Source organism: Stenella coeruleoalba, assembly GCF_951394435.1.
Source record: "Stenella coeruleoalba genome assembly, chromosome: 4".
Taxonomy (NCBI): domain Eukaryota; kingdom Metazoa; phylum Chordata; class Mammalia; order Artiodactyla; family Delphinidae; genus Stenella; species Stenella coeruleoalba.
Window position 1 is genome coordinate 70605525 of NC_137149.1, and position 17874 is coordinate 70623398.

A 17874-nucleotide genomic window follows, 5' to 3' on the forward strand; every position below is an offset into this window, starting at 1 on the left:
TGATCAGAAGCTGGAAAGGACAGTGATAGTTCATCAAACCCATGCCCTCCCAGGCCAGATAGAATGATCCTCAAAATATCCCCACTAATAGGTGGGGTCTCTTATTCAATCCTTTGGGCAATCTAATCCTTGTCTCAACCCTCACTGTTTATTTTATATATAACTGAATCCTGCCTGTTATCATTTACAGCCTTCTCTCGAGTTCTGACCTCAGGAGAAACGAAGAACAGATGCCCACATGGCTTTTAATGAAAAGGTTCTTACTAAGTCACTGCTCACCTTTGTCCTGCCATTGGGGGAAGTGGGGACATGGGTTACTGCTTCTTAGCTCTTTCTGCTTCGCTCTGCTTGGCCTGTGTTTCTGATCATGGGCACCCCGTCTTGATCTATGCGTGGACCCAGACTGTAAGTTATAATTCAGGTAGGTACAAGTGGAGTAGCCTGGTTTATTTTTTACGAATCCTACCCACAAGTGTTGGGTCCTAATGAGGTGATTTGGTTTAAACACATGACATTTAAAAATGGCAAAAAATGTTTCCTAATGCCACTTAAAACTCAGAAGTGCAAAAACTGTTGTCAGCAGCCTTGACTGCTTTATTCTGAGGTGACTGAGCTTCGTTGAAGCTTGTTTCCATAGTCATCCAGGATTAAAATCAGTCTTTTTCTTCCAGATTTTTAATTATTTGCATGATAAGGCTCTCTGAGTCTTCGAGGTAAATCAACGAGCATTTCCAAAACTTGTACATGGGACTGAACAGTCTTCCAAAGCAACTCCAAAATTAAGTTCATGAAGAACCTGTCATTTTAATCGACTGTTTCTCTCTAGTATCTTGTTGGGAGGCAGGCAAAAAGAGAGTGCCCATTGTACAGACGGGGACCTAATCTAAAGAACTTACCAAAGGTGACCCACTAGTGTTGCAGCAAATCCTGAAGTGGAACTTGGTCTCCTAGACTTTTTCTCTCAGTTCTTTATACTAAATATTCTAAATACAAACACTGTTCAAACGGATTGCATTTCTACACACACAGGTAGACTTAAGGACACTATTTTGCTTTTTTTTGTGTGCTTAATGCTAAACATTTTCTAAAATTACATCACCACCATGGGTATTTAAATAACAAACAAAACCCTGTCACAACATCTGGGGAAATTATCTTCCACACTTCACAATTTCTGGCATTCAAGACTAACCACCATGCCCAGAACAAGCCCTGAAGATAAAGGACAAAGCCATCTTACTTACAGGTGGAAAGAATCATGGTTGCACTTGTGCGGGGAGCAAACAAAACAGCCTTCAGGTCTTCAGCGATGCTCCTGTCACAAAAACACATCTTTTAACTGAAATCATAGCTCACCCAAGACGTTTCTCACAGGCAAAGTTAACCCCACCTATTTTCCTGTTCTAAAAACCTCAGAGAAGTGTGTGAATGACAACCCGATGGCCTATATAAGAGAAAGCTTGATAATCTACATCCAGATCTCTGAGGGTAGCTGCTATCAGTTCTTCATTCCCGAGTGTGTGGGTGAGTCCAGCAAACACCATTTTCAAGAAATCACAAGATTTGGGTAAAAGGGACCTTAAAAAGGGCATGAATTCAAATTGCTCTCTCTGGACAGAGAAAGAATTGGAGGCACAGATAGGATAAGGGACACCGTTAGGGGTAGAAACAGAATTAGATTGTAAGTTGTGAAGTACCACGTCTAGAATATTCTGTCCTCCTACTCAGTACTAACACTTTAGGCACCGTACGAGGAGAGTTTATTTTGCGGGGCAGGAGGGAAAACACTAACCCATCCCCAGGTGACTGGGGCATGGCCGAGAACTACAAACACAACAACATCAACAATAAAAACGCACTTAGGAGTTGCACTTCATCCCACGGAAAAATAACCAAAAAGTAACTAAAACCAAAGGGAACCACTGCACTGAAGACATAGCAGATTCACGTTGCCCTTCCTATTCCCTGCTTTCTAGATTAAGATCTCTTTACACATTCTGGGTGGATTCTTCTATTTTTACTTCTCCTTTAGCCATAGCTATGGTTTTATATAAAAACTTTTTTTAAGTTCTAGTGAAATATTTAAAGATTTTTGAAAAATATTCCCAAATGTTGCCAAATCTTGTTTTCCCATCAAAAATATACATAACTATTAGGTTAAGGGCTATACTTTCTCCTCTCTCTTCAAAGCGACCTAGCGCTCTAAACACAGTTCCTCAAGGTCAAAAGGGAAGTATGGGATGGGGCTGGGAGGGACGAGAGGACTCCAGGTGAGAGACGAAGGAAGGAGGGAGGAGGAAGGTATGACAATGACAGTAGGGCACGGCGCGCATACAGCCAACCTCTTGAATGAGCTACAATTCAGTTAACAGGTGTGTATATTTTTGTGATGGGGGTACAGGTAAATAGGAAGATGAGGAGGAAGGTGGCAAACAGACTGTGACAAGACTTAGGATAAATATTTTATTTTTTTCCATTATAAGGGGGACAGGGAAGGATAGAAGACAGCCTTCAGGGGATGAACTGACCAGAATGGAAAGATGATTCTCCATGGTCATATGAAGGTGCTACTCAGAGTAGCCAGCCACAGCCTGTGTTCCTTAAAAGGTCTTGATTTTCCATAAACGCAGCCATGTATAATAATTTTTTTAACAATTAAAGCACTTAGTGAGTTAAATGGTTCTAGTACCACTGCTATAATATTCAAGCCAGTGCAATCAACAGAAGAGGGTAGATGGGTCATTCACCTCGACTGCCTGCTCTTGCCTCTAGATCCTTAGTGGAAACACAGGGAAATGAGAAGTCACACGCAGAGGACATGCTATCCGGGTCCCAACGACCTGGCATGTGACAAAAGAAGCCACTCCCTTGTTAATGAGACTTGAAGATGGTAGAGGAAGTGGGCCTTGAGTATGTAACTTAAAGAAAATCAAATGTAGAGGCCTCAGCTCATTCTGGGAAGCAAGAGCCATAATAAATCCTCTGGGATCCTGAGTCCGGCCGTACACAGGTTCCTTTGGGCCCCACGTGAATGGATAAGGCTTCTTAGTGCTTCAAACACAAACCACAGAGATGCCTTTTTCATGTCCCAAGGTCTACAGGGAGTCCTGGAGGAAACAGGCAGCCAGAGAATAGTATTTGTGTTATTCTGAGGCCATGGGCACAACTTCTGGCCCATCACTTGCTTGGGAAGCCAGGGGGGTAAACTCCTGAACCCAGCATGGCCCACCTGTGAGCTGTTTCCTTGGCAACACTGTGGTTGAACCTCGTCAGCTGTTCCTGGAGAATGTCCTGTGGGATGCTGTTGACTGAGACAACTCGTCGCTGGGCATTAAGTAGCTTCTTCACATAAGAACTACTTATGTGAACGCTACGTAAAGAGTGTTCACACAATGCTCCACAGCGTGGGGGGAGACCACGGCCCCCCAGAGCAGACGAACTCCTGAAGAAAGGCCCTGTGCCTCGCTGGGCTTTCAATGCCCACAAAACCAACAATACAGTGTGGGGCAACACATGGCCTTGCTTTCATCATGATGGAGACTGTCGTTCTCTACCCTGGGCTCATGAGTAAATGAGGCTCTAACTCAGATGGTGTCCTGGTCAGAAATTATAAGGGTCAGAAACCCACTCAAGTAAACTCAATTGCAGGGTCTACTATGAAGCTATAACAGACAATCTCTCTGATGCAGGAACCCAAGTCCAGCCTGGCCTCCTGAAGCCCATCTGGGAGAGAGCTCAGACGCCACGCTCTCCATTTTTCCTGGCTGCTTCCTGAATTCTGCCAGAACTCGGCCTGCTCCTGGGTCTTGCGTGCAGTTGGGACACAGCCTTTGTGGTGAACATCATCTGTTCCTTCTGCTCCAGAGCTCACTTTCACATTTATGTCCAGGGACAGATTCTTAAGACACAGAAACTGATGGATTGCCCCTAGGCTCAATTTTCCATCCAACTCCAATTAGCTGTGGATACCGTGGGCAGGTCCACTTAGCCCAAACACAGCCCCTGCTGGGGGCTTAAGCTGGATAGGCACCTCAAACATGGCTACCCAAGTGAGGAGGGGGCATTAGCGATAGAAGGGTCCAGACATTTTTCTCTTCAGTAGGGAATGTTAGATCCTCAGGGGAAAAGGAACTGACAGCTGTAAGGTAAAATCCCTAGTCCTAAGAGGGTTGGCTCATATATTACAGAATTAAACATTTCAATTAAAAGACAACTCATAAAATCAACTATACCCCAGTAAAAATCAAATTACAAAAGAGACGACTCATGTTTCTTATAAATATATAACTTTATATATTGTATATATTTACAATATGTACAGCATACAAATATGTTCTAATGTAATACTAATGGCGGTCTTGAAAACAGATGTTTCAAAACAAACGATGGGTACTTAGCCAAGGTGGGTTCCTGATCCATCCGGAACCCATATTCTAGACAATGCCCCAGCCCAGATTTCTGCAGAAGTCACAGAGAAGAGAGGGGTGGCTGCAATGTGGCTCGGATACCCTTCCCCCTCCCAATTACCCTGGCCTTCCACCGGCACCGGCTAACGCGACCCCACATGCACCCCTAAAATGGGCAGACCCTGGGGCCTGGGCACAGTGCCTGGCACGTAGTGGGCACTCCAGTACTTGTGGAATGAATAAAAGCGGGTGCTTTTAACCATCGTGTCTAAGGCAGCATTTCCATAATCCAGAAGATTCGGTCACAGAGCTACGGCTGGTGGAGAAGCAAATGTTTTAGGTGTTTCCCCTTTATAAGTAAAACAATCTACACGTCCAAGTGCTAAATAAATTAAAAGTTTGCCACAAAGTGCCATTTCTTCCTCGTGCTTTGGAATCTGGAAGCCATCGCATCATCCGGTCACAGCACTCATCTTCCAAAAGTTTCTGTACATTCGACTAGTTCATCTATCGTGCGCAGCAAATCTTCAAAGGAAGGCCTTCCCTCTGGTTTCTACAATTCAAAATCAAGTAGAAGCTGTGGGTTCCAGAATCCATCCCCAGAATGATTTTTCACCGCTCCAACTCAGATAGCAATGCATACCAGAGTAAGGGACTCCTTGCTTCGGGGCCGGAACACACATGCATCTCCAGACAGGTCTCATCGATCCTGCACGTGCTGCTGCTACACTAACCTTTCTGCCACATGGCTTTGGCATCCCATTCCAGAACCTAACAGAGATCCTAACTGCCTGCAAAATCAAGTCCTGCTAACTCACAGGGCCCTCTATAACCTGCCCCTCCCACAGGCCCTTGCTACCCAGTTTTATTTCCCACAAAAACCCTCACATGGGCCCTATGCTCAATGAGAACACTCTCTACCCTCGTATACACACACCAAGTTCACTACCACCACCCTACCTTTGCTCACATTGTCCGCACTCCCCCTAGCACCACTTCTTGGCCAGAAGGCCTCCGTCCATCCCAATCGGTGCTCTTGGGAGGCATGATAGCAAGTGACCAGGGCATGGGCTTTGGAGTCAGACAGGACTCTGCTTCTCTGTAGTTAAGTGGCCTGAGGCAAGCGACAACGTGATATCCTCATCCACAGAGTGGTCACAGTAAAAGTAGGCACACTTTGAAGGGTTATTTCGAGAACTAAATTGAAAGCACTTAGCACAGTGCCTAGCACATCATACCTCTGAGCTAATGTTACTGGTATCTTTCAAAAGTCATTTTGGTGTCTAATCTCTTCTATGAGGTGACATTTTAACATGGGGCGAAGGAAAACTTCCAAAGACTGAGAGTAAATGACCTGAGGAAGCTGAGGCTTGGAGAAAAAAAACTTCTCTGGTGAAAGAGTAATATTTCGACAACACTAGAGATCCACTGAAAGAAGAGCTACTTCTCTGGGCTTATCCCCAGAGCCCCCAGCTCAGGCGACTGTGGCGGGAGCCCCACTTGGGAAGGGAGCGGCAGCCTGAATTTACTATCTTAATTATTAGTGTTTTCTACTTCTTCACATCTTCTTCCCATTATTCAGACTGAGTTGAGAAGACCGGCTTCCTACTTAGGAGTTTGAAATCATATAAAACATGCACTCATTCACTAGGCTATAAAGACCACACAGTTTGAATCTACCAAGCCTGGATCCCTGAATGCTTTAGAGATTGAAGAAAAAAGCACCCGAAAAATGTTATACCTCCTGCCAGCATCTCAGCATCACCTCGTATACATATCTGGACGCCAACTTCGGCTGATGGAGTCGGTGGCCGTGAGTAACCATGGTTACCACTTCATAGTTGGTGTTTTTCTCAAAGGGCATTCTGCCTTCAGTGAATATTTCCCACATTAAGACACCTGGAAGAGGAGAAGGATTGCCAAACGATGCACCCAGTGCCTCTTCAGGGCAGAGTTGAGGGGAAGTGGAGCGTGACTCTTACCAAATGACCAGACATCTGATTTGCTGCTAAAGCGGCTGTAATTAAACACCTCAGGTGGACACCACTTCACGGGAAATTTAGCACCGGAAGAACTCGTGTACTGATCGTCCAGAACATACCTAGAGGAAGACACTGAGTTACGGTCTGTATTTTGTACATGTTCTTTAATTTTCTTTCCCCCTTAAAATCAAAAGCACAGTTGACTGAAGTCCAACAGGCATCCGGTTGAAGCTGGCTGTTTGCCTCTGCAGCCACGCCTCTGCAATTGCCCTCTTCCTCTAAGAGCTTGAGATGCGTGCACTGTAACATTCTAACTGCGCTTTCACTTTTCTGTTTTTCTTTTTTATAAGGCATTGGAGGCAGCATACAAGAAAAGAGTTTGCAAACTTTCTTTTTAAGAAGCAGTTCTGTTCTTTAAACAAAAAGTTTACCCGAAGGCCCCACATGTAAAACATCTAAAGCAGAGCTGCTCTAAAGGAAGTGGTGCAAAGCGCTTGGAGCACATGTGCTTTTGCCCCCGTGATTCCACAGAGCACAACTTAAAACTATAGCAAATAAAAAGGGCAAACTGCAAAATGATGTACGCACATGGTGGTGTATATATGTATATACCATGACGTTCATCCTCTACACACACACACTCAGAACAACACTATGTAGTTTCTCTATGGGAGCATACTTAGGTCCTTCTGGAAGGACACACACCAACTGGTAACACTGGTTACCCCTGGGGAGGATCTTAATTGGGGTGCTAAATACGGGTTCTTCAGCCCTTTCTGTAATGTGTTCAGTATGTATTTACAAGAGGAAGGTGTTCATGTATTATAGGAACATACCAGGTTAATTTCTGCAAGCTCCATGGGAAAATATTCAAATGACTTTTTGCACAAACTTCCTTCGCTGTACAGACAAAGATGGTGACAATGCCACCACGGGCGTTTGTCAGTCAGGGGAGTCTGAACTGAGTGTAGAATGAGTGTTTCAAAGGAGCTGATGCAAAAGCACAGGCTTCTTGAAAGCCAAACATATGAAAATCAAACCTGAAATTGGAGGCCTGCCTGTTAGATACAGAATACCTTCACAGAAAACAAACAAAGAGCACTGGGTCCTTACTGCCCTGACAGCCAGCAGCTCTGGTCCCATTTCGGACAGTAATGGCTTTCTAACCTCCCTCGGCCCGAGTTTCTCAGGACGGAGGCCTGGCCTGCCTTTATAACCGCCCTCATGCTGGCCACGGGCTGACCACCCTGACCCCCTTTCGATTCTTGAGCAGGCCAAGCTCATCCCAAATTTCAAGCTTTTGGACTCGGTGTTCTGCCACCTGGAATATTTTATCCTCAGACTTTCACCTAATTGACTACTTCCTGCCTTTTGGGTCTCTTTTCAGATATCCTGGTCTCAAAGAGGCCTTCGAGAGGCACCAGATTTGAAGTCGCTACCGTCACCCCTGCCCCGCGCCATCACTCAGTACCCGCCCGCCCCACCAACCCCAAGTTATCGCTATCACAGGGGTCGGCAAACTTTTTCTGTAAAAGGCCAGACAATGAGTGTTTTAGATTTTGCAGGCCTTTGTAGAGTGAAAGCAGCCAGACAACACATCTGTGAATGAGTCTATGTCCTATTAACACTTCATTTATGGACACTGGCTTTTGACTTTCAGATAATTTTCACACGTCATAATATTTTTAAAGTTTTTTTTTTCCCCAACCATTAAACAATGTGAACACCGTGGTTGGCTCACGGGCCATACAAACGTAAGTGTCGGGTCAGATGTGGTCCAGAAGCCGAGGTTGGCGGACCCCTGCTCTGTCACCTCACTCTGTGCTCTCCCCTCTTAGTGGTTCTAAGGTCTTATGTTTCTCTCTCCTCCTGAATTTAAGCTGCACGTGGGCAGGGACTCACATGGATAATGTCATCCTCTTCTAGGGTTCAATCTCTACTGTTGTGCCTGGCACAGAGCAGGCACCTAATTTTGTATGGATGGGTGTACAGATAAATGAATGGATGAAGGAAGGAGGGAAAGAAAGGACAAATGAAATACTCTTTAAAGGACTTTTCTAACACCCTATTAAGATTACAAAAATTAAGAGAATAAAAACATTACAGATTTGCGTATTCTAAAAACTTACCCCAAACACATTTCTATCAAAACAAAAGATTCTAGAAATTTAATCCACACCAGGGAGAAAAGAAAGTAGTGTATTTAACGGGCTATACTACCACCTAGTGGAGAGAATGATTAACAATAATTAACACAATGTATACTGTGTTATTTTAATATATTTATTTTATCTCAGGACACCTAATAGGGTTTCCTTTTTGCTTTATCAATGCAGATTATTTCCATGCTTATCAATTCTATAAGCTAATGTGAATATCAACTAAAGCCACATAATGAAGTATTAAGTAATCATAACTTCTCAACAGTTTACCTGAGAAAAAGCCAAAGCTAACAGTAAAAAGACAAATTCAGCAAAGAAATCTTTCAAAATATAGATAATCTATTTTCTAACCTTATACAAAAAACAATAAGAAGCAGAAAAATCAATCTGTACAAAAATGATGGGGACTTAAAAGAAAATGATGGGTACTTCTAATGTTTTGTTAAAGGAACAAAAGATGTTTCAAAGTAGCTCTTAAACAGGCATCAGAGGAAGAAGCTGACACAAACTGCAAAGGAAAAGTCAAGTACTTTCAAGGGAAAGGCCACAGTCTTACATTAATTTAATCCAAAATGTATAGAAAATGTTCACATATACTCAGCCTTACCTAGCCATTCCAAAATCAGAAACTTTCACAATCCCTGCCTCATTTACTAGACAATTTCTGGCAGCCTGGAAAACAACATTATAAAGGTATATTAGTTGCAAAGTTCCACAATAAAAGTAGAAAAATATAAGTTCTGTTTATATTAAATTTAGTGTAACCCAGTCAACATTTGCAGAGGTGGTGTCTCTTATAAATTTTTTTTTTACCCCTATGGAAACGTCTTCAACATTTATATGAAAGAATGGATAGAAAGACAGGTCAAAAGTCTCACGTGAAAAAAGGCATTATTACATAATCTTTGCCAACTGTCATATCTATATGAGGACTAAGAGGAGGGTCAATCAGCTTCTTGCCCACCCATTTCTATTCTTATTAAACTATCTGATTTTCTTATTGATAGTGACAACATCTCTTAAAGTCCTTAATTCAGGTTCTTACTAGGCAAGCTTTATAACACACAAGCATCAGAGTGATGGGTGAACAATCTTTTACCCAGTGGCTTTGCTCAATGATTGGTCTTCTCTAACCCAAAGAGTCAGAAGAACAGCCATATGTAACATAGTTTGCTTTGTCATTTATGACAAACACAATTCTAGATTACTTATACTTTCTTCCCCATTCTTTAAGGTTACAAGGTTCAAGAAAATAGTTTGGAAAAAGACATAGTATTTCTCAGAAGGAAGACATGATGACAATCTTTTCACATGCTATAACCCATAGACTAAGAATGTATTTTTCTTCCTTATGCTTCAGAATTTTATTCTCTGTACGACGCAAATTCCATTTACACGAGGTTATTTCCTGTTGAATGCGTTTTAAGAGTCTCTTTTAAAGAATGAGTTAATACCCGTTCCCTGGATTATCTCCGCCTTCCTATAAAGATACCTTATCATGCCTTTACTTGATAGTCACCAGGATTCTTCACCCAGGAGACAGAAGCATCAAAATCTTCCCTTAAGGGATGACAAAAACCTACCCTAATGATGTCAGTATCATAGGCACAGACATATCAAAATTGCCTTCACCACAGTGAGGTATGTGTAGAGAGGTGTAACCTGTCATACTCACGTAGACAACAGATTTCCATCAGTTTTAAAAGTCAAAAAAGAGGAAGATGCTAAATTCACAAGTTTCAATATGACAAAGAGATGTTCTTTATCATCACTGAGCATAATAATAACTAACGTTACACATATCACATCATCTTCTATTTTGCAAAGTCCTTTGCCCCAATCATAAAATGTGATCTTTAAAAGTTTTGTGAAAGAAAAGCCCAGGACTGGATGGCTTCACTGGTGAATTCTACCAAATATTTAAAGAAGAATTAACACCAATCCTACGTTCTCAAACTCTTCCAAAAAATTTTAAAAGGTTCACTTCCAATCTCATTTTATAAGGTCAATGTTACCCTAACTCCAAAGCAAGATAAGGACACGACAAGAAAATAAAAATATAGGCCAATATGCCTGATGAACATAGATGAAAAAATCCTCAACAAAATATTAGCAAACAGAATTCAACAGCACATTAAAAGGATCATACGGGCGTCCCTGGTGGCGCAGTGGTTGAGAGTCCGCCTGCCGATGCAGGGGACACGGGTTCATGCCCCGGTCTGGGAAGATTCCACATGCCACGGAGCGGCTGGGCCCATGAGCCACGGCTGCTGAGCCTGCACGTCCGGAGCCTGTGCTCCGCAAGGGGAGAGGCCACAACAGTGAGAGGCCCACATACCACAAAAAAAAAGGATCATACACCATGATCCAATGGTATTTATCCCTGGGATACAAGGATGGTTTGACATATGCAAATCAAAAACATGATACACCACACTAACAGAAGGAAGGATAAAAATCACATGATCATCTCAACAGATACAGAAAAAGCATTTGACAAAATTCAAAATCCTTTCATTTCATGATTAAAAACTCTCAACAAGTTAGGTATAGAAGGAATGTACCTCAACATAATACAAGTCATATATTACAAGCCCACAGCTAACAACATACTCAATGGTGAAAAGCTAAAAGTTTTTCCTCCAAGGTCAGGAACAAGACAAGGATGCCCACTCTTGTCACTTCTATTGAACATAGTACTGAAAGTCCTAGCCAGAGCAACTAGGTGAGAAAAAGAAATAAAAGGCATCCAAATTGGAATAGAAAAGTAAGATTGTCTCTGTTTGCAGATGACATGATCTTATATATGTAAAACTCTAAAGACTCCACTAAAAAACTGTTAGAAGTAATAAAAGAACTCAGTAAAATTGAAGGATACAAAATAAACATAGAAAAATCAGTTTTGTTTCTATACACTAACAATGAACTGAGAGAAATTAAGAAAGCAAGTGAATTTCAATGGCATCAAAAACATTAACATATGTAGGCATAAATTTCACCAAGGAGGTGAAAGACCTGTACACTTAAAACTATAAGACACTGATGAAAAAAACTGAAGAAGACACAAATAAACAGCAAGATATCCTGTGTTCACAGAGTGGAAGAATTAATATTGCTAAAATGTCCATACTACCCAAAAGGATCTACACATTTAATGCAACCATAACAAAATTCCACTGCATTTTTCAGAGAAATATAAAACACAATCTAAATTTCATATGAAACTAAAAAGACCTTGAATAGCCAAAACAATCTTGAAAATGAATAAAGCTGGAGGCGTCACACTTCCTGATTTTGAACTAGATTACAGAAATATAGTAATCAAAACTGTATGGTACTGGCACAGAAACAGAGACATAGACCAATGGAACAGAACAGAGAATCCAGAAATAAACCCATGTATATATGGTCAACTAATCTTTAACATGGGCACCAAGAACACACAAAGGGAAGGGATAATCTCTTCCATAAATGGTGCTGGCAAATTCAAAAATCCATATGTAAAATAATGAAATTGGACCCTACTCTTACACCATGCAAAAAATTAACTTGAAATAGATTAAAGACTTAAATGTAACACCTGAAACTATACAACTCCTAGAAGAAAACATAGGGGAAAAACTCTTTGACATGGTCTTGGCAATGATTTTTTGGATCTGACAACAAAACACGGGCAAAAAAAGCAAAAATAAATAACTAGGGCTACAACAAAGTAAAAAGTTTTTTCACAGCAAAGGAAACAATCAACAAAATGAAAAGGCTAACTATAGAATGGGAAAAAAAATATTTGTAAAACATATATCTGATAAAGGGTTAATATCTAAAATATATAAGGAACTCATTCAACTCAACAGCAAAAAAGCAAATATTCGATTGAAAAATGAGCAGAGGATTGAATACACACTTGATCAAAAAAGACACACAAGGGAATTACCTGGCGGTCCAGTGGTTAGGACTCCACACTTCCACTGCAGGGGGCAGGGGTTCAATCCTGGTTGGGGAACTAAGATCCCGCAAGCCGTGTGGCAGGGCCAAAAAAAAAAAGAAGACACACAAATGGCCAATAGGTACGTGAAAAGGGGCTCAACACCACTAATCATCAGGGAAATGCAAATAGAAACCACAATGAGATATCACCTCTCACTTCTCAGAACGATTATCAACAAAAACACGAGATGACAACAGCTGGCAAAAAAGAAAAGGCAGAGAGCAGAAGCAAGAAGAACTACAATCCTGCAGCCTGTGGAACAAAAACCACATTCACAGAAAGATAGACAAGATGAAAAGGCAGAGGGCTATGTACAAGATGAAGGAACAAGATAAAACCCCAGAAAAACAACTAAATGAAGTGGAGATAGGCAACCTTCCAGAAAAAGAATTCAAAATAATGATAGTGAAGATGATCCAGGACCTCGAAAAAAGAATGGAGGCAAAGATCGAGAAGATGCAAGAAATGTTTAACAAAGACCTAGAAGAATTAAAGAACAAACAAACAGAGATGAACAATAAAATAAATGAAATGAAAACTACACTAGAAGGGATCAACAGCAGAATAACTGAGGCAGAAGAATGGATAAGTGACCTGGAAGACAGAATGGTGGAATTCACTGCTGCAGAACAGAATAAAGAAAAAAGAATGAAAAGAAATGAAGACAGCCTAAGAGACCTCTGCGACAACATTAAATGCAACAACATTTGCATTATAGGGGTCCCAGAAGGAGAAGAGAGAGAGAAAGGACCCGAGAAAATATCTGAAGAGATTATAGTTGAAAACTTCCATAACGTGGGAAAGGAAACAGCCACCCAAGTCCAGGAAGCACAGAGAGCCCCATACAGGATAAATCCAAGGAGAAACACGCCTAGACACACAGTAATCAAATTGACAAAATTAAAAACAAAGAAAAATTATTGAAAGCAGCAAGGGAAAAATGACAAATAATATACAAGGGAACTCCCATAAGGTTAACAGCTGATTTCTCAGCAGAAACTCTACAAGCCAGAAGGGAGTGGCATGATATAGTTAAAGTGATGAAAGGGAAGAACCCACAACCAAGATTACTCTACCCGGCAAGGATCTCATTCAGATTCAATGGAGAAATCAAAAGCGTTACACACAAGCAAAAGCTGAGAGAATTCAGCCCCACCAAACCAGCTCTACAACAAATGCTAAAGGAACTTCTCTAAGTGGGAAACACAACAGAAGAAAAGGACTTACAAAAACAAACCCAAAACAATTAAGAAAATGATCACAGGAATATACATATCGATAATCACCTTAAATGTGAATGGATTAAATGCTACAACCAAAAGACACAGGCTTGCTGAATGGATACAAAAACAAGACCCATATATATGCTGTCTACAAGAGACCCACATCAGACCTAGAGACACATACAGACTGAAAGTGAGGGGATGGAAAAAGATATTCTGTGCAAATGGAAATCAAAAGAAAGCTGGAGTAGCAATCCTCATATCAGATATAATAGACTCTAAAAGAAAGAATGTTACAAGAGACAAGGAAGGACACTACATAATGATCAAGGGATCAATCCAAGAAGCTATAACAATTATATAAATATATATGCACCCAATGTAGAAGCAACTCAATACATAAGGCAACTGCTAACAGCTATAAAAGAGGAAATAGACAGTAACACAATAATAGTGGGGGACTTTAACACCTCACTTACACCAATGGACAGATCACCCAGAATGAAAATAACTAAGCAAACAGAAGCTTTAAATGACACGACAGAGCAGATAGATTTAATTGATATTTATAGGACATTCCATCTAAAAACAGCAGATTACACTTTCTTCTCAAGTGCACATGGAACACTCTCCAGGATAGGTCACATCTTGGATCACAAATCAAGCCTCAGTAAATTTAAGAAAATTGAAATCATATCAAGCATCTTTTCTGACCACAATGCTATAAGATTAGAAATGAATTACAGGGAAAAAAATGTAAAAAGCACAAACACATGGAGGCTAAACAATACATTACTGAATAACCAAGAGATCACAGAAGAAATCAAAGAGAAAATCAAAAAATACCTAGAGACAAATGACAATGAAAACACGACGATCCAAAACCTATGGGATGCAGCAAAAGTGGTGCTAAGAGGGAAGTTTATAGCAATACAAGCCTACTTCAAGAAACAAGAAAAATCTCAAATAAACAATCTAACCTTACACCTAAAGGAACTAGAGAAAGAAGAACAAACAAAACCCAAAGTTAGCAGAAGGAAAGAAATCATAAAGATGAGAGCAGAAATAAATGAAACAGAAACAAAGAAAACAAGAGCAAAGATCAATAAAACTAAAACCTGGTTCTTTGAGAAGATAAACGAAATTGATAAACCACTAGCCAGACTCATCAAGAAAAAGAGGGAGAGGACTCAAATCAATAAAATTAGAAATGAAAAAGGAGAAGTTACAATAGACACCGCAGAAACACAAAGCATCCTAAGAGACTACTACAAGTAAAATGGACAACCTGGAAGAAATGGACAAATTCTTAGAAAGGTATAACCTTCCAAGACTGAACCAGGAAGAAATAGAAAATATGAACAGATCAATCACAAGTAATGAAATTGAAACTGTGATTAAAAATCTTCCAACAAACAAAAGTCCAGGACCAGAAGGCTTCACAGGTGAATTCTATCAAACATTTAGAGAAGAGGTAAGACCCATCCTTCTCAAACTCTTCCAAAAAATTGCAGAGGAAGGAACACTCCCAAACTCATTCTATGAGGCCACCATCACCCAGATACCAAAACCAGACAAGGATGTCACAAAGAAAGAAAACTACAGACCGATATCACTGATGACTATAGATGCAAAAATCCTCAACAAAATACTGGCAAACAGAATCCAGCAACACATTAAAAGGATCATACACCATGATCAAGTGGGATTTATCCCAGGGATGCAAGGATTCTTCAATATATGCAAATCAATCCATGTGATACACCAAATTAACAAACTGAAGAATAAAAGCCATATGATCATCTCAATAGATGCAGAAAAAGCTTTTGACAAAATTCAACACCCACTTATGATAAAAAAAAGTCTCCAGAAAAAAAAAAAAGTCTCCAGTGGGCATAGAGGGAACCTATCTCAACATAATAAAGACCATATATGACAAACCCAGAGCAAACATCATTCTCAATGGCGAAAAACTGAAAGCATTTCCTCTAAGATCAGGAACAAGACAAGGATGTCCACTCTCACCTCTATTATTCAACATAGTTTTGGAAGTCCCAGCCATGGGAATCAGAGAAGAAAAAGAAATAAAAGGAATACAAATTGGAAAAGAAGAAGTAAAACTGTCACTGTTTGCAGATGACATGATACTATACACAGAGAATCCTAAAAATGCCACCAGAAAACTACTAGAGCTAATCAATGAATTTGGTAAAGTTGCACAGGATACAAAATTAATGCACAGAAATCTCTTGCATTCCTATACACTAATGATGAAAAATCTGAAAGTGAAATTAAGGAAACACTCCCATTTACCATTGCAACAAAAGACCTGTATGCAAAAAACTATAAGACACTGATGAAAGAAATTAAAGATGATACCCACAGATGGAGAGATATACCATGTTCTTGGATTGGAAGAATCAATATTGTGAAAATGACTATACTACCCAAAGCAATCTACAGATTCAATGCAATCTCTATCAAATTACCAATGGCATTTTTTATGGAACTAGAACAAAAAATCTTAAGATCTGTATGGAGACACAAAAGACCCCGAATAGCCAAAGCAGTCTTGAGGGGAAAACAACGGAGCTGGAGGAATCAGACTTCCTGACTTCAGACTATACTACAAAGCTACAGTAATCAAGACAATATGGTACTGGCAAAAAAACAGAAATATAGATCAATGGAACAGGATAGAAAGCCCAGAGATAAACCCACGCACCTGTGGTCAACTAGTCTGTGACAGAGGAGGCAAGGATATACAATGGAGAAAAGACAGTCTCTTCAATAAGTGGTGCTGGGAAAACTGGACAGCTACATGTAAAAGAATGAAATTAGAACACTCCCTAACACCATACACAAAAATAAACTCAAAATGGATTCGAGACCTAAATGTAAGACTGGACACTATAAAACTCTTCAAGGAAAACATAGGAAGAACACTCTTTGACATAAATCCCAGCAAGATCTTTTTTGATCCACCTCCTAGAGTAATGGAAATCAAGCCAAAAATAAACAAATGGGACCTAATGAAACTTAAAAGGTTTTGCACAGCAAAGCAAACCATAAACAAGACGAAAGACAATCCTCAGAATGGGAGAAAATATTTTCAGACAAATCAACAGACAAAGGATTAATCTCCAAAATATATAAACAGCTCATGCAGCTCAATACTAGAGAAACAAACAACCCAATCCAAAAATGGGCAGAAGACCTAAATAGACATTTCTCCAAAGAAGACATACAGATGGCCAAGAAGCACATGAAAAGCTGCTCAACATCACTAATTATTAGAGAAATGCAAATCAAAACTACAATGAGATATCACCTCACACTAGTCAGAATGGGCATCATCAGAAAATCTACAAACAACAAATGCTAGAGAGGGTGTGGAGAAAAGGGAACCCTCTTGCACTGTTGGTGGGAATGTAAATTGATACAGCCACTATGGAGAACAGTACGTAGGTCCCTTAAAAAACTAAAAATAGAATTACCACATGACCCAGCAATGCCACTACTGGGCATATACCCAGAGAAAACCATAATTGAAAAAGACACATGCACCCCAATATTCATTGCAGCACTATTTACAATAGCCAGGTCATGGAAGCACCCTAAATGCCCATTGACAGACGAATGGATAAAGAAGTTTAGTACATATATGCAATGGAATATTACTCATCCATAAAAAGGAACGAAATTTAGTCATTTGTTGAGACGTGGATGGATCTAGAGACTGTCATACAGAGTGAAGTAAGTCAGAAAGAGAAAAACAAATATCATATATTAATGCATGTATGTGGAACCTAGAAAAATGGTACAGATGAACCAGTTTGCAGGGCAGAAGTTGAGACACAGATGTAGAGAACAAACGTATGGACACCAAAGGGAGAAATCCACGGGGTGGTGGTATGCTGAATTGGGCGATTGGGATTGACATGTATACACTGATGTGTATAAAATTGATGACTAATAAGAACCTGCTGAATAAAAAAATAAAATTCAGAAATTAAAAAAAATAAACAACTAATACTAAACTTTCTTTGGGTTATTTGTATGGAATATATTAATATAAATGTTTCCGACATTACATGAAATTCCTAAAAATCT

At 40.2% G+C, this 17874-nt stretch overlaps 2 protein-coding genes across 3 annotated transcripts in view; both read right to left on the minus strand.

The window, feature by feature from the left end:
• Positions 1-1772, minus strand: part of TXK (TXK tyrosine kinase) — a 93987-nt gene extending 92215 nt beyond the window's left edge. For both annotated transcript variants that reach the window (XM_079921097.1, XM_079921096.1), the window contains exon 1: positions 1245-1772. In XM_079921097.1, coding sequence (XP_079777223.1) covers positions 1245-1332 — 88 coding nt within the window. In that variant the 5' untranslated portion in view covers positions 1333-1772. The remainder of the gene's footprint in view (positions 1-1244) is intronic.
• Positions 1773-4357: 2585 nt separating this feature from the next.
• Positions 4358-17874, minus strand: part of TEC (tec protein tyrosine kinase) — a 142487-nt gene continuing 128970 nt past the window's right edge. The window contains exons 15-18 of the mRNA XM_079921095.1: positions 9158-9222; positions 6389-6507; positions 6148-6305; positions 4358-4959 (exon numbers count right to left, since the gene is read on the minus strand). Coding sequence (XP_079777221.1) covers positions 4876-4959; positions 6148-6305; positions 6389-6507; positions 9158-9222 — 426 coding nt within the window. The 3' untranslated portion in view covers positions 4358-4875. The remainder of the gene's footprint in view (positions 4960-6147; positions 6306-6388; positions 6508-9157; positions 9223-17874) is intronic.